General features: G+C 39.6%; 1 protein-coding gene across 1 annotated transcript in view; it reads left to right on the top strand.

Moving 5' to 3' along the window:
* The window catches only part of VPS35 (VPS35, retromer complex component), a 32,993-nt gene extending 14,278 nt beyond the window's left edge, over nt 1–18,715 (top strand). Inside the window, exons 6-17 of the mRNA XM_021094246.1 lie at nt 628–841; nt 3,518–3,601; nt 4,289–4,398; nt 6,699–6,795; nt 6,899–7,047; nt 9,267–9,474; nt 9,854–10,009; nt 12,626–12,748; nt 14,985–15,164; nt 16,017–16,256; nt 16,716–16,859; nt 17,747–18,715. Coding sequence (XP_020949905.1) covers nt 628–841; nt 3,518–3,601; nt 4,289–4,398; nt 6,699–6,795; nt 6,899–7,047; nt 9,267–9,474; nt 9,854–10,009; nt 12,626–12,748; nt 14,985–15,164; nt 16,017–16,256; nt 16,716–16,859; nt 17,747–17,926 — 1,885 coding nt within the window. The 3' untranslated portion in view covers nt 17,927–18,715. The remainder of the gene's footprint in view (nt 1–627; nt 842–3,517; nt 3,602–4,288; nt 4,399–6,698; nt 6,796–6,898; nt 7,048–9,266; nt 9,475–9,853; nt 10,010–12,625; nt 12,749–14,984; nt 15,165–16,016; nt 16,257–16,715; nt 16,860–17,746) is intronic.

Below are 19,401 nucleotides of genomic sequence, written 5' to 3' on the forward strand. Positions count from 1 at the left end.
ATTTAGTAATTTTTAGTAAATCTGCATTATTTCCTTTTTAAAAGAAAGACTAATGGAAATTTTACTGTGCATGGTATAGAAAGGAAAAAGATTTAACAGTGTAGAGAAAATGGTGAGGTTATTTTCTTTATTATGATTTGACTCAGTGTTGAGCATTTAATTAAGCAAATAGTAAAAAATTTTGAAAAATACTAAGTATCCTATCTCAGGAGCTATAAACATAAGCAGGAAATACTGGTCTCTTCCCTTACAAAGCTTACATCCCAATTGAAAACTTAAAATATTCAACAATGAAATGATGAGGTAACAGTACATTCTGTCAGGTTTTTTAGGCTTTTTGAATTAATGGAGCGCAACTCCAAGAACAAGTTTAGTTAGCTCAGCAAAAAGGGAGGGGAAAGTTTTGTCCCTTTAAACTTGAACTGGTCCTCTCCCTGGTATTTTTTTTCTCGAGCCTGCTCCCCTTGAAATGGCATACCAAGCCAGTGAAGTGGAAAGTGACTTTCAAAACGCATTGGTGTATTAAAGAGACTTAAGAAGGAAGTGTGCAAAGAAGAGGAATAGTAAAAAGTTGTTCCTATAATTTAAATACTGTATGTAAAGATTTTTCCAACTGTTTCTTTTCAGTGAAGAGACAACTGGTGACATCAGTGATTCCATGGATTTTGTACTACTCAACTTTGCAGAAATGAACAAGCTCTGGGTTCGAATGCAGCATCAGGGACATAGCCGAGATAGGGAAAAAAGAGAACGAGAAAGACAAGAACTGAGGATTTTAGTGGGAACAAATCTGGTGCGTCTCAGTCAGTTGGAAGGTGTAAATGTGGAACGCTACAAACAGGTTTATATCTTTTTACTTGTCATCTTTTCTTAGGTCATGACATACACATTAAGTCTGAATTTTTAAGTTGAGCATTTTTGTTAAATAATGTTGCATTGAAAACTATTGACAGAGTTCCTATTGTGGCTCATCGGGTTAAGAACCCGGCTACTATCCATGAGGATGCGGGTTCGATTCCTGGCCTCGTTCAGTGGGTTAAGGATCTGGCTTTGCTGCAAGCTGTGGATGTGGCTCAGATCCCATGTTGCTTCGGCTGTGGTTTAGGCCAGCAGCTGCAGTTCCAATTCGACTGCTATCCTAGGAACCATCCATATGCCACAGGTGCGGCCCTAAAAATAAAAACAAAAGCAAAAGCAAAAGCATTGACAGTCAAAGAAGACTTAAATAAACCAAAAGCTATATTTTCTGGAGTTCTCTTCGTGGCTCAGCACTTAACGAACCTGATTAGGATCCATGAGATTGGAGTTAGATCCCTGGCCTTGCTCAGTGGGCTAAGGACCCGGTGTTGCCGTGAGCTGTGGTGTAGGTTGCACACACGGCTCGGATCCTGAGTGGCTGTGGCTGTTGCTATGGCCGGCAGCTGTAGCTCCAATTTGACCCCTACCCTAGGAACTTCCATATGCCACAGGTGTGGCCCTAAAAAAAAAAAAAAAGGCTATATTTTATGTTTTCGGATTGGAAGACTCATTCAAAACTATCAAGATACCTATTTTCTTTCAATTGAGATTTAGTATATTTTACTGTAGATTTACTCTAAAGCCATAGTAATATGGTATTGGTAAAGGGGATAGATATATAAATCAGTGGACATTATATCAGGAATTAGCAAACATTTTCTGTAAAGGATCAAATAGTAAATATTTTTTGGTTTTGCAAGCCATATGGTCTTTAGCTACTAAATTCTGCCAGTGTAGTGCAAAAGCAGCCACAGACAATGTGGAATCAATTTACAAAACCAGGCATTCATTTTCCAGCAACATGGATGCAACTAGAGATACTCATACTAAGTGAAGTAAGTCAGAAAAAGACAAATACCATATGATAGCACTTATATGTGGAATCTAAAATACGGCACAAATGAACCTATCTACAAAACAGAAACAGACTCAATGGACATGGAAAACAGACTTGCGGTTGCCAAGGGGCAGAGGGGGAGGTAGTGGATGGGGAGTTAGGGCTTGGTAGATACAAACTATTACATTTAGGATGGATAAGCAGTGAGTTCCTGCTGTACAGCATAGGGAACTATATCCAATCTCTTGGGATAGACCATGATAGAAAACACACACACACACACACACACACACACACACACACACACACACACACACACACACATATAAAAAGAAAAACAGGCATTAAACCAGATTTGCTGACCCCTAGAAGAGACAGTCCACAGTAGACCTATGTGTATGTAATCAATTATTGTTGATAAGGGCGCAAAGACAACCTCTTCCACAGGTGATTCTGGAACAGTTGGACATCTATATGCAAACATAGCCCTGAACTGTGACTCATCTTCATGTTATGTAGGGAAATTCAAAAACACTGATCAGAGTCATAAGTGTGAAATTTGCAACTCTGAAACTTTTAGAAAAAAACACAAAGGAAATCTTTTATAACGTTGGATTAGACAGAGCTTTCTTAGGATACCAAAATTACAAACCTTCCTAAAAGAGAAAAAAAATTGATAAAATAGACTTAATCATAAATGCCTTTTATGAAATAGAAACCCCCAATTTTTTATTTAAAAATTCTTCTGGGAGTCTCCTCTGTGGAACAGCATGTTAAGGATCCAGCATTGTCTCTGCAGTGTCTTGGGTCACTGCTGAGGTGTGGGTTCAATCCCCAGCCCAACACAGTGGGTTAAGGATTCAGTGTTGCTGCACCTGTGGCTCAGATTCAGTCACTGGTCTGGGAACTTCCATATGCTGTGGGCGCAGCCAAAAAAAAAATATTCTTCTGTAAAATTTTAAAGTTTAGGATTTCTGGTGGTTTAGGGGGTTAAGGATTGGGCATTGTCACTGCTTGTGGCAGGTTTACTGCTCTGGCGCAGATTTGATCCCTGGGCCCAGAACTTCTGCGTCCCAATTTTTTTTTTTTTTTTAACTTTTTTATGGCCCTACTTGCAGCATATGGAAGTTCCCAGGCTAGGGGTAGAATCAGAACTGCAGCTGCCAGCCTATACCACAGCCACAGCAACACCAGATCCGAGCCACATCTGTAACCTATGCCACAGCTTGTGGCAATGCTGGATCCTTAACCCACTGATTGAGGCCAGGGATCAAACTCGCATCCTCACAGAAATTATGTTGGGTTCTTAATCTGCTAGACCATAGTGGAAACTCCTAATTCTTTATTTTTGAACATTAAAAAAATTGTAAACTACGGAGAATATACAGGAGAGGCACACAATTTTAACAAAACTATACAGAAATTCCCATGTGACCCCCTCCCCCGGAAACCCTCAGGCCCTCATGGATACTAGTCGGATGCTTAACCTACTGAGCCACAACGAGAACTACCCCCCAAAATTTTTAAGTTTAATTTGGAAATAAAATATGGCCCAGAAAAAATTTACAATATGATTCTAAAATTAATAGTTTAAGTGTGTTATTAGAGGAGTGACTTAAGTTTTTGAAAATAATCTTAACTCTTAAATTTTTTTCCTCCTAGATTGTTTTGACGGGGATATTGGAGCAAGTTGTAAACTGCAGGGATGCTTTGGCTCAAGAATATCTCATGGAGTGTATTATTCAGGTAGGTGAGAACATTCCATTTTTTTTTTTAAAGGACTGTGTTTTATTAATTTTCATTGTTTTGGAAAAATTCTTGATAGAATAGAAAAATAACCTTTCCTGAAGAAATCCCTTTTTCCTATTGATATAATAATTTGGTCTTTGTATTGATGTAGGAAAGAGTAAATCACCTCCCAGTTTTCTAGAGTATCAGTAGTTTTAGTTTAAAACTAAACTAGTTTAGTTTAGGTATACTTTGGTTAATAGGATAATTCTTTCTGGGCTTTTGTTTAGAGGGGCTTAAAAGTGATGTATTTAGGAGTTCCCCTTGTGGCTCAGCAGGTTAAGAACCCGACTAATATCCACGAGGATGTGGATTTGATCCCTGGTCTTGCTCAGTGGGTTTAGGATCCACTGAGCTGCAGCATATGGTGTGAGCTGCAGCATATGGTCTTAGATGTGGCTGGGATCTGGCATTGCTGTGGCTGTGGCATAGACTGGCAGCTGCAGCTCTGATTCGAACCCTAGCCTGGGAACTTCCATATACTGCAGGTGGGGCCGTAAAAAGAAAAAAATAAAAGTGATGTATTTGAATTTAGTCGTGTAAGATGAAAATGATTTTTTCCACAAATAGCAACTTGAAATACTAAGTCCAGAACATAGTGTGAAATGCTTTTACTTATATAAATTAATTATTATTGATTTTCAGGTTTTCCCTGATGAGTTCCACCTTCAAACCTTGAATCCTTTTCTTCGGGCCTGTGCTGAGTTACACCAAAATGTAAATGTGAAAAACATAATCATTGCTTTAATTGATAGGTAAGAACTTCCAACACTGGAGAGCAGTGTTTTAATGTGGGATTAATGAGTTTAAAACATTTCTGTGAATTATTTTTTCTGTTACATCTTTATTATGTTAATGATTTTGATTTAGTTAAACTAGTTCTGTAGGTATAAGTATCTTAAGTGCTTGGCTAGTTTAGGCATGAAAGAAAATTAGCTTTTAATTATGCAGGAAGCATGGGGAAAATGCTTTTAATCTCTGAATTTAATTGGCATTTAAAGATACTGTGCAGGAGTTCTCATTATGGCTCAGCGGAAACGAATCTGACTAGGAACCATGAGGTTGCAGGTTCGATACCTGGACTTGATCAGTGGGTTAAGGATCTGGCGTTGCCTTGAGCTGTGGTATAGGTTGCAGATGCAGCTCGGATCTGGCGTTGCTGTGGCTATGGCGTAGGCCGACAGCTGTAGCTCCAATTGGACCCCTATCGTGGAGACCTCCATATGCCGCAGTTGTGGCCCTAAAAAAATTTAAGTGTTTAGTATTATACAGACCAAACACTTAAATTTTATAAATCCAAAGATCACCAAAGAATAAAACATTTTTTACCATGGTGAAAGTTATCTTTCAGTGGGAACCAGTTTGACTTCTTTATCAAGTAGCCATAAATACAGATAATTACGAATGTTCAAATAATCGCTCTATCATCACGTTTTTTTTTTTTTAAGAAGAATTTTCCTTTTTCTTTTTGATCTTTTTAGGGCCTCTCCCAAGGCATATGGAAGTTCCCAGGTTAGGGGTCAAATTGGAGCTACAGCTGCTGGCCTACACTATAACCACAGCAATGCCAGGTCCTTAACCCATGGAGTGGGGTCAGGAATTGAACCCATGTCCTCTTGGATACCAGTCATGTTTGCTACTGCTGAGCCACGATGGGAACTTCCAAGAATTTTCAAGTCTTAAAATGTTCATAAATCCCCTTGAGATGAAGTTTTACTTCTTTAGCCCTTGATCTTGATTAAAAGAATACAGCTTGGTGTCCAATAATGGCTTTAATGAGTGGTTGTTGGCTGCTGGTACACAGTATGTGTGCTGCTTGTGAGCATTCTCATCATTGATATTAATGAAACCAGAAACCCAGGCGAACATTTATTTCTGCAAGTACTTTTTATTATATTTTAAAAATCTAAGTTTTAAAATCTGAGAATTTATATAGCAAAATTCTCCAAATAATCAGCTCAATTCTGGGCATTAAGAATTGTAAGTTAATTGGGTATATACTCTTCACACTCGTGCACCCCCACTCACCCCCCGCCCCTATCCCCCTAGCCATGCTGAGCTGCAGCTTGATGTGGGATTTTAGTTCCCAGACCAGGGATTGAACCTGGGCAACAGTGGTTCACCACATGAAGCACCAAATCCTAACCACTATACCACCAGGGAACTCCCTAATTGGGTATATGCTTAGTGGAAGCTAATAACTGTGTTTTCCTATGTTGGGCATAATGTCACTTAACCATTTCTGTCAGTAGTGGTTCTGTGCTTTAAAAAAATATGAATTCAGTTGTAATCATGACAGTGATAATGGAACAGAACATTATTTTGAATAGTTTAAGAGGTGGGAAATAGAAGTTAACCTTACCTTTAGAATTAATTGTGTTTTAAACCTTGCAGTAGTAAAAATGCATTATCTTAAAATAGCCTATGTAGTTTTTACTCTTTTAGAGATTATTTTTTATAATCGTGGCTGTTGAATACATTTGTCCAGTTAATGAATTTCTATCCATATCTATTTAATTGGGCTTCAAAGAATTTGGCAAAATTGGCCTGATAAATATCTGTTTGGGTATGGTATAAAGTAAGAATGCAGTGAAATAAGGCATTGTTGGTAAAACTGTTCCATTAAAAATGAATTTGGAGGGAGTTCCCGTTGTGGCTCAGCAGGTTACGAACCTAACTCGTATCCACAAGGATGCAGGTTCGATCCTTGGTCTCACCTAAAAGGTTTAAGGATAGTGTGTTGCCATGAGCTGTGGTGTAGGTCGCAGTCGTGGCTCAGATCCCGGGTTGCTGTTGCTGTGGCTGGCAGCTGCAGCTCCCAGTTTGACCCCTAACTTCTATATGCCACAAGTACGGTCCTAAAAAGAAAAAAAAAAAAAAAGAATCGAGAGAATGATCAGCTGTATTCCATGTCTTATTTTTAAACCTTTTTTTAATGTTTTGGGAGAAGTACACTTGGAGAAAAGACAGAAAAGCATAAAGAATCAACTGTCATTCGTGATCCCACTACCCAGGTCCCTGTATCTTTTTAAATAAAAAATATTTTCTTTTTCAGATTAGCTTTATTTGCTCATCGTGAAGATGGACCTGGAATCCCGGCAGATATTAAACTTTTTGACATATTTTCACAGCAGGTGGCTACAGTAATACAGGTTTGTATGGCTTTTCTCCTAAGTTCTCAACACTTTGAAACTTAGCTGGTGAATCCTTTTGTAATTATTGAAAATAAATTTCATGTTTTTTTAAACATTCCAGTCTAGACAAGACATGCCTTCGGAGGATGTTGTATCTTTACAAGTCTCTCTCATTAATCTTGCTATGAAGTGTTATCCTGATCGTGTGGACTATGTTGATAAAGTTCTAGAAACAACAGTGGAGATATTTAATAAGCTCAACCTTGAACAGTAAGTCAGTCATTTTTGTAAAATCCCTCCATGTGCCACATGTATGGTCCTAAAAAGAAAAAAAATTTTCTGTCCCAGATTTGTTTTCCTTTCACAATTCCCTTTTGAAATGCTTGCATTCGTCTCGTTATAAGCATGTGTTAAATTGACATGCCTGGTACTGACCAGGGCAGAGAGTGGCAACCAATTGCTTGGTTGTGTACTTTGACCGGGTCTTGGCACTCATGGACCATAGCAACCTTCAGGGACCAGTGTCTTCCAATTTAGACCTCTTTGTATTTATGCAGGAGTTTTGTTTTTAAAACTAGTAAGGAAACTCTTTGTGTCAAGCAGTATTTCCATAAGTGGTTTCCTACAGATGAGTAAGTTGTGAAAAATTAGGGAAGCATGTATGCGTTTGAGATGTGGAAATTAAATGGGTTTAAATTTTTTTCTATTTTGAGCTTTGGCTTTGATACCTTCAAGGAAAGCATATTCTTTTGCTTGTTTGGATCTTCCTCAGCTATGCTGTCCCAGACCTGTAACATCCTCTAGTGGCTGCTGTGGGCAGTTCTAATCCTGTTGTCTTTTCCCAGAAACCCCCTTACGGTCCCATCCTCCACTGTTTCTGAACATCCTAGTCAAGCTAGGTCTCTCCTTGCCCTATATTACTCATTTCACCTCACATTATCTTTTTCTTTTACCTCTCTCAGTAGTTTAGTTGCATCTGGAAGATTTCTTCTTTCTTTTACTTCTTTTTAGCCTCCTTTTTCCTTTTGGTCACTGCCATTTTTTTGTGAATTGAAAAACATTCCGAGAGTTCCCATTGTGGCGCAGCGGAAATGAATCCGACTAGGAACCACGAGGTTTCGAGTTCCATTTCTGGCCTCGATCAGTGGGTTAAGGATCCAGTGTTGCCATGAGCTGTGGTGTAGGTCACAGACGTGGCTCTCTGATCCGGCATTGCTGTGGCTGTGGCGTAAGCTGGCAGCTAAAGCTCTGATTGGACCCCTAGGCTAGAACCTCCGTATGCTTCGGTGCAGCCCTAAAACGACAAAAGACAAAAGAAAAAAAAAATTCCAGATCTTGAATTGGTAAGTGACATATCTGTCTTCCCTCACACAGTGAGTTTTATGGTAAAATTAGGCAAAATAATTAGAAATCCCAATCTCTGAAGGTCTTATAAATGCCTGGATATGTCTCGGTCTCCGTAGAATGTTCCAGTTTCATCCTGCTTTTCTTTAGTCACTAACACTGATGCAGAAGAAATAATTTGTGTATTTTTCTATTTTGTTGAATAGTTAAATTGTGTGGATTTTTCATCTTGACTCTACAGGACTTACTGGCTGCCTGCCCTAACCACCACTTAAAAAACACTTCCCTTAGAAATACTAGATTCTAAACAGTCATTTTATTAGGGGTTTTTTGGTCTTTTTTTTTTTTTTTTTTTTTTTTTGTCTTTTTTGTCCTTTTAGGGCCGTACCCGCAGCATATGAAGGTTCCCAGCCTAGGGGTCTAATTGGAGCTGTAGCCACTGGCCTACACCAGAGCCACAGTAATGCCAGATCCGAGCCACATTTGCAACCTACAGCACAGCTCACAGCAACACCAGATCCTTTACCCACTGTGCCAGGCCAGGGGTCGAACCTGTAACCTCATGGTTCCTAGTCAGATTCGTTTCTGCTGTGCCATGACAGGAACTCCTTTTTTTTTTTTTTTTTTGGCTTTTTTTGGTCTTTTGCGGCCCCACCAGCAGCATATGGAGGTTCCTAGGCTATGGGTCCAGTCAGAGCTGAAGCCGCCAGTCACAGCCACAGCCACAGCAACATGGGATCCGAGCCACGTCTGCAACCTACACCACAGCTCATGGTAACACCAGATCCTTAACCCACTGAATGAAGCCAGATTGAACCCGCATCCTCGTGTTTGCCAACCAGAGCCCACAACAGGAACTCCTCTAAATAGTCATTTTAACTTTCACTATACAGCCTCTTCATGAATTGGGACTCATATATAGTTTGTTGTATCAATAGGACATTAATGGATGAATAAGTGTTTGTGGTTAGATAGACATCTGACAGCCGTTTCGTGGAAGTCATTGGGGTATTTTGGGGTGGTGTGATTCACTCGACCCATTTCCATTAATGTATAAATGAAAATTTTCAAATTTTTAATGTATCAAGTACTGTTTGTATATATAGAATGTTATTTTTAAAGGGCTCTTGTTTTTCTTTTTGCAGTATTGCTACCAGTAGTGCAGTTTCAAAGGAGCTCACCAGACTTTTGAAGATACCCATTGACACTTACAACAATATTTTAACGGTCTTGAAATTAAAACATTTTCACCCACTCTTTGAGTACTTTGACTATGAGTCCAGAAAGAGCATGAGTTGTTACGTGCTTAGTAATGTTCTGGATTATAACACAGAAATTGTCTCTCAAGACCAGGTAAGAAAATATTGACATGCAATAATAGGAAAACCAAGATAATGTTGTTACAGCTTTAGACCTTGAGAAAGACATATGATATTGGGAGGGGGTGGTAGTTTACTATTTTAAAAAAGTTATAAGTAGCTTATTCATAATATAAATGAGTAAATTGGAGATGTGTAAAGAAGAAATAGTAAAATAACTGTAATTCCACCAGGAAGGGAATAACTACGATTGATTAACATTTGGTGCATCTCTTTTCTAGACTTTAATCTATATGTGTACCAATAGGCATATATTTTCTTACAGAAAAAAGAATTATGTCATTGATACTGTTTTGTAACTTGACACAACTGATGGTTTCACCACGGTGGTTTCTGTGTCTCCCGTGCTGCAGGTGGATTCCATCATGAATTTGGTATCCACGTTGATTCAGGATCAGCCAGATCAACCCGCAGAAGACCCTGACCCAGAGGATTTTGCCGATGAGCAGAGCCTTGTGGGCAGATTCATTCACCTTCTACGGTCCGAGGACCCTGATCAGCAGTACTTGGTATGAATTAACTCTAACTGTGCCCCTTCAGCAACTTCTAGTGAAATCACATGTATATGTGTCTCAAATGTTCTACTGCAGGTTGGGGTACTGGAAAGTTTTGAAAGAATTGCAAATGAATGAGAGATTCGGAGTTCCTATTGTGGCTCAGGGGGTTAGTAACCCATGAGGATGCAAGTTCAATCCTTGGTCTCACTAACTGGGTTAAGGGTCCAGTGTTGCCACGAGCTGGCCTTGCCACGAGCTTTGGTGTTGTAGGTCACAGACGTGGCTCAGATCTGGTGTTGTTGTGGCTGTGGCGTAGGCCAGCAGCTACCGCTCCCATTTGACCTTTAGCCTGGAACTTCCATGTGCCATGCTAGGGAAAACAAAAGAGATTACGTGGACTTTTACTTTTTAAATAAATGCATAATTTGTTGTAAACTTCTGGAGCTTATGAGGAACAAATTGATGGCTGTAGTTTCTTTTTTTTTAATTTAATTTTAATTTTTTTTTTTTTTACACAGCAGGATCTCATTGTTAATCCATTCCAAAAGCAGTAGTTTGCATCCGTTAACCCCAAGCTCCCGATCCCTCCCACTCCTTCCCCCTCCTTCCTTCTCCCCCCAAGCAACCACAAGTCTATTCTTAGTTTCTTAAGAATTATAGAAAAGCCTGTCTTCTTTTTGTTGGTGTCCAGTAATCATTCCATGTTCATTTTCTTTTTGAACTCTGGGCTGCTTTTAGAGCTGTTTAGTGATTTACCATAATAAATTTAAAATATAAGCAATGATCCTTATATTCAATCATGTTTATGTTTCCAAGGTTTGCAAACAGAAGTTTTATGTGTTTGCCACATTGAAAATGTGTGAGGACTTGAAGATTAAAATTGCCTTTGTCTTAGCCCCTCTTTCCTGGCAAAGAATAATCAGATGAGATTCTCCCTTTCTTTATAGGTAGTCCTCAGTAAGTCTTTGTGATGTGAATAAAATGTGCTGCTTGAGTAGGATTGTTGGTGACTGATACTGGATAACTTGTTTTAATGAAAGATAGCACAGATGGCTGCCTAATTTTTTTTTTTTTTTCTTTTTAGGACCACACCGGCAACATATGGAAGTTCCCAGGCTAGGGATCAAATTGGAGCTGCAGCTGCCAACCTGCGCCACAGCCACAGCAATGCAGGATCTGAGCTGCATCTGCTCCCTACACCCCAGCTTACGGAAATGCCAGACCCTTAACCCGTTGATTGAGACCAGGGATGGAACCCACATCCTCATGGATACTAGTTGGGTTCGTAACCCACTGAGCCACACAATGGGAACTCCTATGACTGCCTAATACTGTGTGGACAGAGTAGTTTAACTATGAGGCTAAGTGTTAGTCTGCCATGTACAGAGAAACCTTTAAGGTGAGGATCTTAAGCCGTGACTTCCCAAGGAGGAAGGCATTCTCTTTCCTATCCATCTACCATTATCAGAAATTCACGAAGTGAATATGTCACACGTTTTCTTACACTTATTTGAAAATATTTCATAAATTCTTGTGGTTTTTCTGAAATTATATGATATACCATCACTATACATAACTTTTTTTTTTCCTTTTTATGGCCGCACCTGTGGCATATGGAAGTTCCCAGGCCAGGGGTTGAATTGGAGCTGCAGCTGTGTCCTACACAGCTACAGCAACACCAGATTGGAGCCGTATCTGTGACCTACACTGTAGTTTACAGCAACGCCAGGGATTGAACTTGCATCCTCACAGAGACAGTGTCAGGTCCTTAACCCACTGAGCCACAGCAAGAACTCCTACGTAATTTTTTGTATCATAATGGCCAGTATTTGCTGAGTACATGCCTTGTGTAAGTACCAGTAGTACTGGACATCTGTTACTTAATCTTCCCAACAACCCTAAGAGAAATATATTACCCCATTTTTCAAATGAAACTCAAAACTGGAGTTCCCATCGTGGCTCAGTGGTTAACAAATCTGACTAGGAACCATGAGGTTGCCGGTTCGATCCCTGGCCTCGCTCAGTGGGTTAAGGATCTGGCGTTGCCGTGAGCTGTGGTGTAGGTTGCAGACGTGGCTCGGATCCCGCGTTGCTGTGGCTCTGGCGTAGGCCGGTGGCTACAGCTCCGATTCGACCCCTAGCCTGGCAACCTCCACATGCCAAGGGAGCAGCCCTAGAAAAGGCAAAAAGACAAAAACCAAACAAACAAAAAAAAGAAACTCACAACTAAGAGAAAGTAAATAGTAGTTTGCCCAGAGTCACACAAGTGTTAGAGTATCCTTTCAGAGCCTGAACTCTTTATCAATACAGCATACTTTGTACATGTGCATATGAACATCTGCTTACCCCTTACTGGCTGTGTAACCTTGGGCAGGTTATACAACCTCTCCGAACTTTAAGCTTCTCCATTTGTAAAATGGGGTTAGTATTTGTTTCAGGTAGTTGTGATGACTCAGTAAGAGAAGAAATGTCAAAGTATACCACGAAGGCAGGTATATTGTATATATTAAAAAAAATGGTAGCAATGATGATGATTACAGCCTCCCTGTAATTGTATAAATGATTGATTGATTATAGTTTCTATAATTATAGAAAAGATTGATGGGTTTTGTTTGTTTGTTTGGTCAGATTTTAAACACAGCACGAAAACATTTTGGAGCTGGTGGAAATCAACGGATTCGCTTCACACTGCCACCTTTGGTATTTGCAGCCTACCAGCTGGCTTTTCGCTACAAAGAGAATTCTAAAGTGGTGGGTTTACTTTTAAGTATGTCACTGCTTTTTCCCCTTTTTCCTCTGTGTGTGTGTGTGTTTTAGTTTATTATTATAGAAAATTTCAAACTTAATAAAGAGACAGTAGTATAATAAAATCCCAGTTTCAGTAACTCTCAATTCATTATTCATCCTGTGTTAGGTGTTCCTTACAGTGATTAGATTAGTTAGTAAATTGCATACGTATTGAGGGATCACATGAAAAGACTTAGAAATGAAAGATTAAAACAGTTTAAATTTATGCTTACAAGTTTTCCCTTATCAGTGTGAGACATTGATAAGTTTATTACAAAATTGGCTCAGAATGCTTTAATTTTTCAACAATGGTTTTATTTTCTTGGAATCTTTATTAAGTACCAGTTCTAAAGTGATGCAGTAATCTCATTCAGAGGTTGCAATACATAACAAGAAAGATCTAATTCAGGTTAGCTTTGCTTAATGAAAGGACCCAGAATTACATAACCAGTGCTTTCTAAAAGCCTATAATTTTATAAGTTGTGTACATTTTCTAATGAGCTTATTTATCCCTTTTACAATCAGAATCATGGCTTAAGTCTTCAGTGGTGTACTTTTGTTGAAAATATCCCAGTCTAATGTCCCTGAAAGTTGGGCAGACAGGTTTATGTAAAGGAACAAATGTCAGTAAATGATTTTCTAATAATGGGGACGCAAGATGTATTCTGTAGCCCTACCAGCATGACGTAGCATGCCTTTGGCCAGTCTTTCACGTTGGACCTTTTTTCCTAGCATTTTGTGGATAAGTATCTGTGAATGTAACAATAAAAAAAGCAACTGCTAAGAGCACCTGTTGTGGTTCAGTGGAAATGAATCCAACCAGTATCCATGAGGACATGGGTTTGATTCCTGGCCTTGCTCAGTGGGTTAAGGATCTGGCATTGCTGTGAGCTGTGGTATAAGTTGCAAACACAGCTCAGATCCCCTGTTGCTGTGGCTGTGGTGTAGGCTGGCAGCTGTAGCTCCAATTTGACCCCTAGCCTGGAAACTTCCCTATGTCACAGGTGTGGCCCTCCCTAAAGAAACCAAAAAAAAAAAAAAAAAAAAAAAAAAAAGAAAGAAAAGAACTGATTGCTGTAACAGAAAATTTAGATAGTCAAACATGAGTGAAATATTTAACTTCAGGAGTTACCGTCGTGGCGCAGTGGTTAACGAATCCGACTAGGAACCATGAGGTTGCGGGTTCGATCCCTGCCCTTGCTCAGTGGGTTAACGATCCGGCGTTGCCGTGAGCTGTGGTGTAGGTTGCAGACGCGGCTCGGATCCCGCGTTGCTGTGGCTCTGGCTAGGCCAGCAGCTACAGCTCTGATTGGACCCCTAGCCTGGGAACCTCCATATGCCACGGGCGCGGCCCTGGAAAAGGCAAAAAGACAAAAAAAAAAAAAGTAAGGTTCAGCAATGGCAGTGGTGTGATGAGAGTTCCTTCTTATCTAGTAATGGTGGGAATGTGAATTACTACAATTGTTCCAGAAAACCCTGGCAGTATATAAATAGAGCCTTAAAAGATCCAATATTTCTACTTCTAAGGATTTATACTAAGGAAAAAAATTAGATATTCAATAAAATTTTGTGTTTATAGAGCATTTGTTATGATATTAAAATTATTTCCAAAAGGTAGCAGTTAAGTGAATTATCTTGTCTTGTCAATGGAATATTTTCTAGCAATTAAAGTGATTTTAATAACTTTTAGTATCATGAGGAAAATTATGACAAAATAAGTGACAGAAAAGAAGTTGAATGCAAATTATTTACAGCATGAACATAGTCTTTTCAGTGAGTACTTTAAAGTGGAAAACAAAACTATACAGAGAGATCCCAGTTACATCATATTTGAAAAGAAAAAACATTAACATCAGAATATTATCAGTGATTATTGCTGGGCGATAGATTTAGGGAAGATTTTAATTTTTGAAATTCTTTTGTGGCTTTTCCTAATTTTGTCCAATTTAGGAATGTGTCACTTTTCTGATGACAAAAAAACAAATACCAAACATGTAAAAACTGCAAAGCTGCTAACCTCAAATAGATGTTTTGAGAAGACATTTGTGTGCTCTGAAAATGAGACAAGATAGAAGGAAACTGTGAACTCCACTTAGTCACTCTGTCTGTTCTATATAGAAGTTTTATAGAAAAATGAACATTCTTGAGCAAGTTAATCTTGAACGTAAGGTCATTGAAACTATTTTTTTTCTTATTTTAGGATGACAAATGGGAAAAGAAATGCCAGAAGATTTTTTCATTTGCTCACCAGACTATCAGTGCTTTGATCAAGGCAGAGCTGGCAGAATTACCCTTAAGACTTTTTCTTCAGGGTGCTCTAGCTGCTGGAGAAATCGGTTTTGAAAATCATGAAACAGTAGCATATGAATTTATGTCCCAGGTGATGATCTGCTTTCTTTCTGGGTGGTTTTAATTCATTTGCTAGGAGTTCCTGTTGTGGCTCAGTGGTTAACAAATCCAACTAGTAATTATGAGGTTGCCGGTTCGATCCCTGGCCTCGCTCAGTGGGTTAAGGATCCGGCGTTGCCATGAGCTGTGGTGTAGGTCACAGACCTGGCTTAGATCTCGTGTTGCTGTGGCTGTGGTGTAGGCTGGTGGCTACAGCTCCAGTTCAACCCTCAGTCTGGGAACCTCCATGTGCCGCTGGTGCAGCCCTTTAAAAAAAAAAAAAAATTCATTTGCTGTGTTCAGTCACCTGTAGTTAGTGGTGATGGTACATATGGATTTACTCTTCTCTGAATTTTAACTACCCCTTTCCCACCATCTTGATGGGAAATGCTATGCCTTTTTTTTTTTTTTTTGGCTGGGCATGCAGTGGTTTGATGTGGGATGTCGGTTCCCAGACCACGGCTGGAACCAGGACCACAGTGGTGAAAGCACCAAATCCTAACCACTAGACCACCAGGGAACTCCCAAATTATTGACTGGTTTGGAGCAGGAAAATTGATCCGTTACTGGGTGCTAATAAGATTTAATATTTTCAAGTGAGTCATGGTAAAACTGTTTCATGGGGAAAAAAATTTCCTTTGTTAATCCAGTTTAAGAACCCTGGATTTAACAAAAGTTCATACAAGTGTCTTTACTGCAGCTTGTCACCCTCTTTGTCCTGTGCCCCTCCAAGAGAGGGTACTGTATCTCTTGGAGAGGGTGGGGGTTTGATGGGAAATACTTTGGAAAATGCTCTAGCAGACGGTTGGTCCCTAAAGGTCACTTCTGGCTTTGCGTGCACCAGGCATTTTCTCTGTACGAGGATGAGATCAGTGATTCCAAAGCACAGCTGGCTGCCATCACCTTGATCATTGGTACTTTTGAGAGGATGAAGTGCTTCAGCGAAGAGAATCATGAACCCTTGAGGACGCAGTGCGCTCTTGCTGCATCCAAACTTCTGAAGAAACCTGATCAGGGCCGAGCTGTGAGCACGTGCGCACATCTCTTCTGGTCTGGCCGAAACACAGACAAAAATGGGGAGGAGGTAAGGTGGCAGGGGTGGTCCTTCTGACCAACAGGGTTACCGAAGGGACCTTTAATAGGGAATGCTGTCTTGGCCTTGTGCCTTGGAGGTGAAACATGTGGAGGGCCGGGCAACCTGACAAAGAACAATTTTGGTTAAAAGGAATGAAATGGAGTAATGTATGGAGAGTTCCATCTTGTGGTGAGGCCTCCACTTTGAGGATATTCTAACAGAGCAAGTTGTACCGCTACGTTTAAAGAACATACCTCATCCAGTAAATACAAAACACTTAACATATACATATACAAAGCACCATTCTTGTTTTAAAATGTAGCTGTGTACGTAAGCAAATGAAGAGGATTTAAATTTATTGTGTCTCTTGAAAATATGAAAGAGCCGCTGTGTGTGTTTATTTCTTGGTGTGAAATGGGACGTTTGTGATTCATTAATCTCTTTCATGCTCCCCCCTCTCCCTTCTAGCTTCATGGAGGCAAGAGGGTAATGGAATGCCTAAAGAAAGCCCTAAAAATAGCAAATCAGTGCATGGACCCCTCTCTACAAGTGCAACTTTTTATAGAAATTCTGAACAGATATATCTATTTTTATGAAAAGGAAAATGATGCGGTAAGTGAACTTGTTAGTGAACTCATATTTTCCGTTCTTGCTCTTAGATTTGATAGATACAAAAGTTTTTCATCCCAATACTTTCTTTTTGGTTTACAAGGATCAGAGTTTGGAGAATCTACCTAAGTGGTCTCTTTTATTCTCCAAAATTCTTCTCTGTCTATATAGATGGAGCTCTCTAACAGAAAAACTATGTCCAAGAAAATTGTTATCTTTTTTGCTTATGAGTATATAATAAAAGTGTCACTGTTTAAAAAATACAAAATAATTTATAAATGCTGAATAGTAAGCCCATTTGTCATCACAAATAAATTTAGAGTAATTCCTAAATAAAAGATTGATCAAGACTTATAGATTAGGAGTTCCCGTCGTGACTAGGAACCATGAGGTTGCAGGTTCAATCCCTGGCCTTGCTCAGTGGGTTAAGGATCCAGCGTTGCTGTGAGCTATGGTGTAGGTTGCAGACGCGTCTCAGATCCTGCAATGCTGTGGCTGTGGCGTAGGCTGGCGGCTACAGGTCCGATTAGACCCCTAGCATGGGAACCTCCATATGCTGCAGGAGCGGCCCTAGAAAAGGCAAAAAGACAAAAGAGAAAAAAAAAATTATAGATTAAATAAAATTTTGCTTCTGTTCTTTTACTGGTTCATGATGTTCTATATTTTTCTACAAGTTTGTTGGTTGGGTTTTTTAAAAAAAAATTGAAGGTGAATAGCCAATAGCTGTTGCTCAAAGCAGGGATTGTATTCTCATCTTTTTTTTTTTTTTTTCTTTTCTTTTTTTGGTAATTTTGATAAGAGTAACACAAACTCCTCAAAACATTTTTATTAAATTATGGGGTTTTTTTGTGGTACATGCTTGACTGTGCAATTGTACATATCTTTTGTAGGTCACAATTCAGGTTTTGAACCAGCTTATCCAAAAGATTCGAGAAGACCTCCCAAATCTTGAGTCCAGCGAAGAAACAGAGCAGATTAACAAACATTTTCATAACACACTGGAGCATTTGCGCTTGAGGCGGGAATCACCAGAATCTGAGGGGCCAATTTATGAGGGGCTCATCCTTTAAAAACGGAAACAGGCTCACTACCCTCCTTTCCATGTACATCCAGTAAGGGTTTTATTATACTAGGCTTCCCTTCCATAGATTGTGCCTTTCAGAAATGCTGAGGTAGGTTTCCCGTTTCTTACCTGTGGTGTGTTTTACCCAGCACCTCCGGACACTCACCTTCAAGACCTTAATAAAATTATTCACTTCATAAGTGTTCAGGTCTGTCTGATCACCCTCAGTAGCATGATGGATCTGCTATTTAAATTTCCCGTGATCTGTTTAAAAAAATAAAAAGCCAAAAAAACCCCACTTATCTCTGTTACTAATGAAGCTCTCCTTCCTTTTTTTCTGTTTCGTTCCATCGTTGAGTGTGTGATTTCCTTCATTACTTGGGAGTACTAACCCGGAAGTGTCTGTCTCTTTGTTCCGAGATTAATTTAGAAAAAGGAATACTGTATGTGAAATTCAGCTTGGGCTTTTCCAGAAATGCAAGATAAGGCCATGTGTAATATTTTCCCTAAAGTTAGAGTATATTAATGCATGTTTTGAGAATTTTAAAGCACCATGGTCCCAACCAGAAGCTATATTTTGCATATTTGGACTCAGCCATCCATCAAGAACTTTTGTTGTCCTTTGGTCATATTTATCAAAATAATTTTTGTTCTAAATAGTATAAAATAGAAAATTTGTGATCTATATAATTTATGTATAACCTTCATTGTTGTAAATTTAGGGGGAAATGCATCATACAATTATGATTTTTTTTTTTTTTCCACCAGTGAAACAATAAAGTTGCTATTAACAATTGTGGACCTTTTCCCTTTCATACTATCTTGATTCATAAAGGAACTGGTAGAATGAGTATGGAATTTAATAGGCATCGTCATGTTCACAGCGCTCACTTGTTCAACTGTTCACTTGTTTTATGTATTTATTTGGCCACACCTGCAGCATGCAGAAGGTCCCAGGCCAGCGATCCAACCTGTGCCACAGCAGTGACAACAGCAGGTCCTTAACCTGCCGAGCCACCGGGGAACGTCTCGCTCGTTTTAAATGTTTATGAAGCAAGGCACCATCTGCTCTTTTAGTCATGCTTACTCGTTTGTTCTCCTCAGCCTTATGCTGCTGTCCGAGGCACGATTCCTCCACATCAACTCCCAAAAGGCTCACCCACCTATATTATCTATTGCCTGACAAATTATCCCAAACCTTAAAACGAATATTTGTACATTTGTCTGGAGCAGCTTAGCTGGCGGTTGTGGCTCAGGTTGTCTCTTGAGGTTGCAGTCAAGATTTGGGCTGAGGAGTTCCTGTTGTGGTGCAGTGGAAATGAATCTGACCAGTATCTGTGAGGATGAGGGTTTGATCTCTGGCCTCGCCCAGTGGGTGGGGATCCAGCCTAGCCAGTGAGCTGTGGTGTAGGTTGCAGACACCACTTGGATCCCAAGTTGCTGTGGCTGTCGTATAGGCTGACAGCTACAGCTCAGATTCAA

This window comes from Sus scrofa, chromosome 6 (assembly GCF_000003025.6).
Source record: "Sus scrofa isolate TJ Tabasco breed Duroc chromosome 6, Sscrofa11.1, whole genome shotgun sequence".
Lineage (NCBI taxonomy): Eukaryota > Metazoa > Chordata > Mammalia > Artiodactyla > Suidae > Sus > Sus scrofa.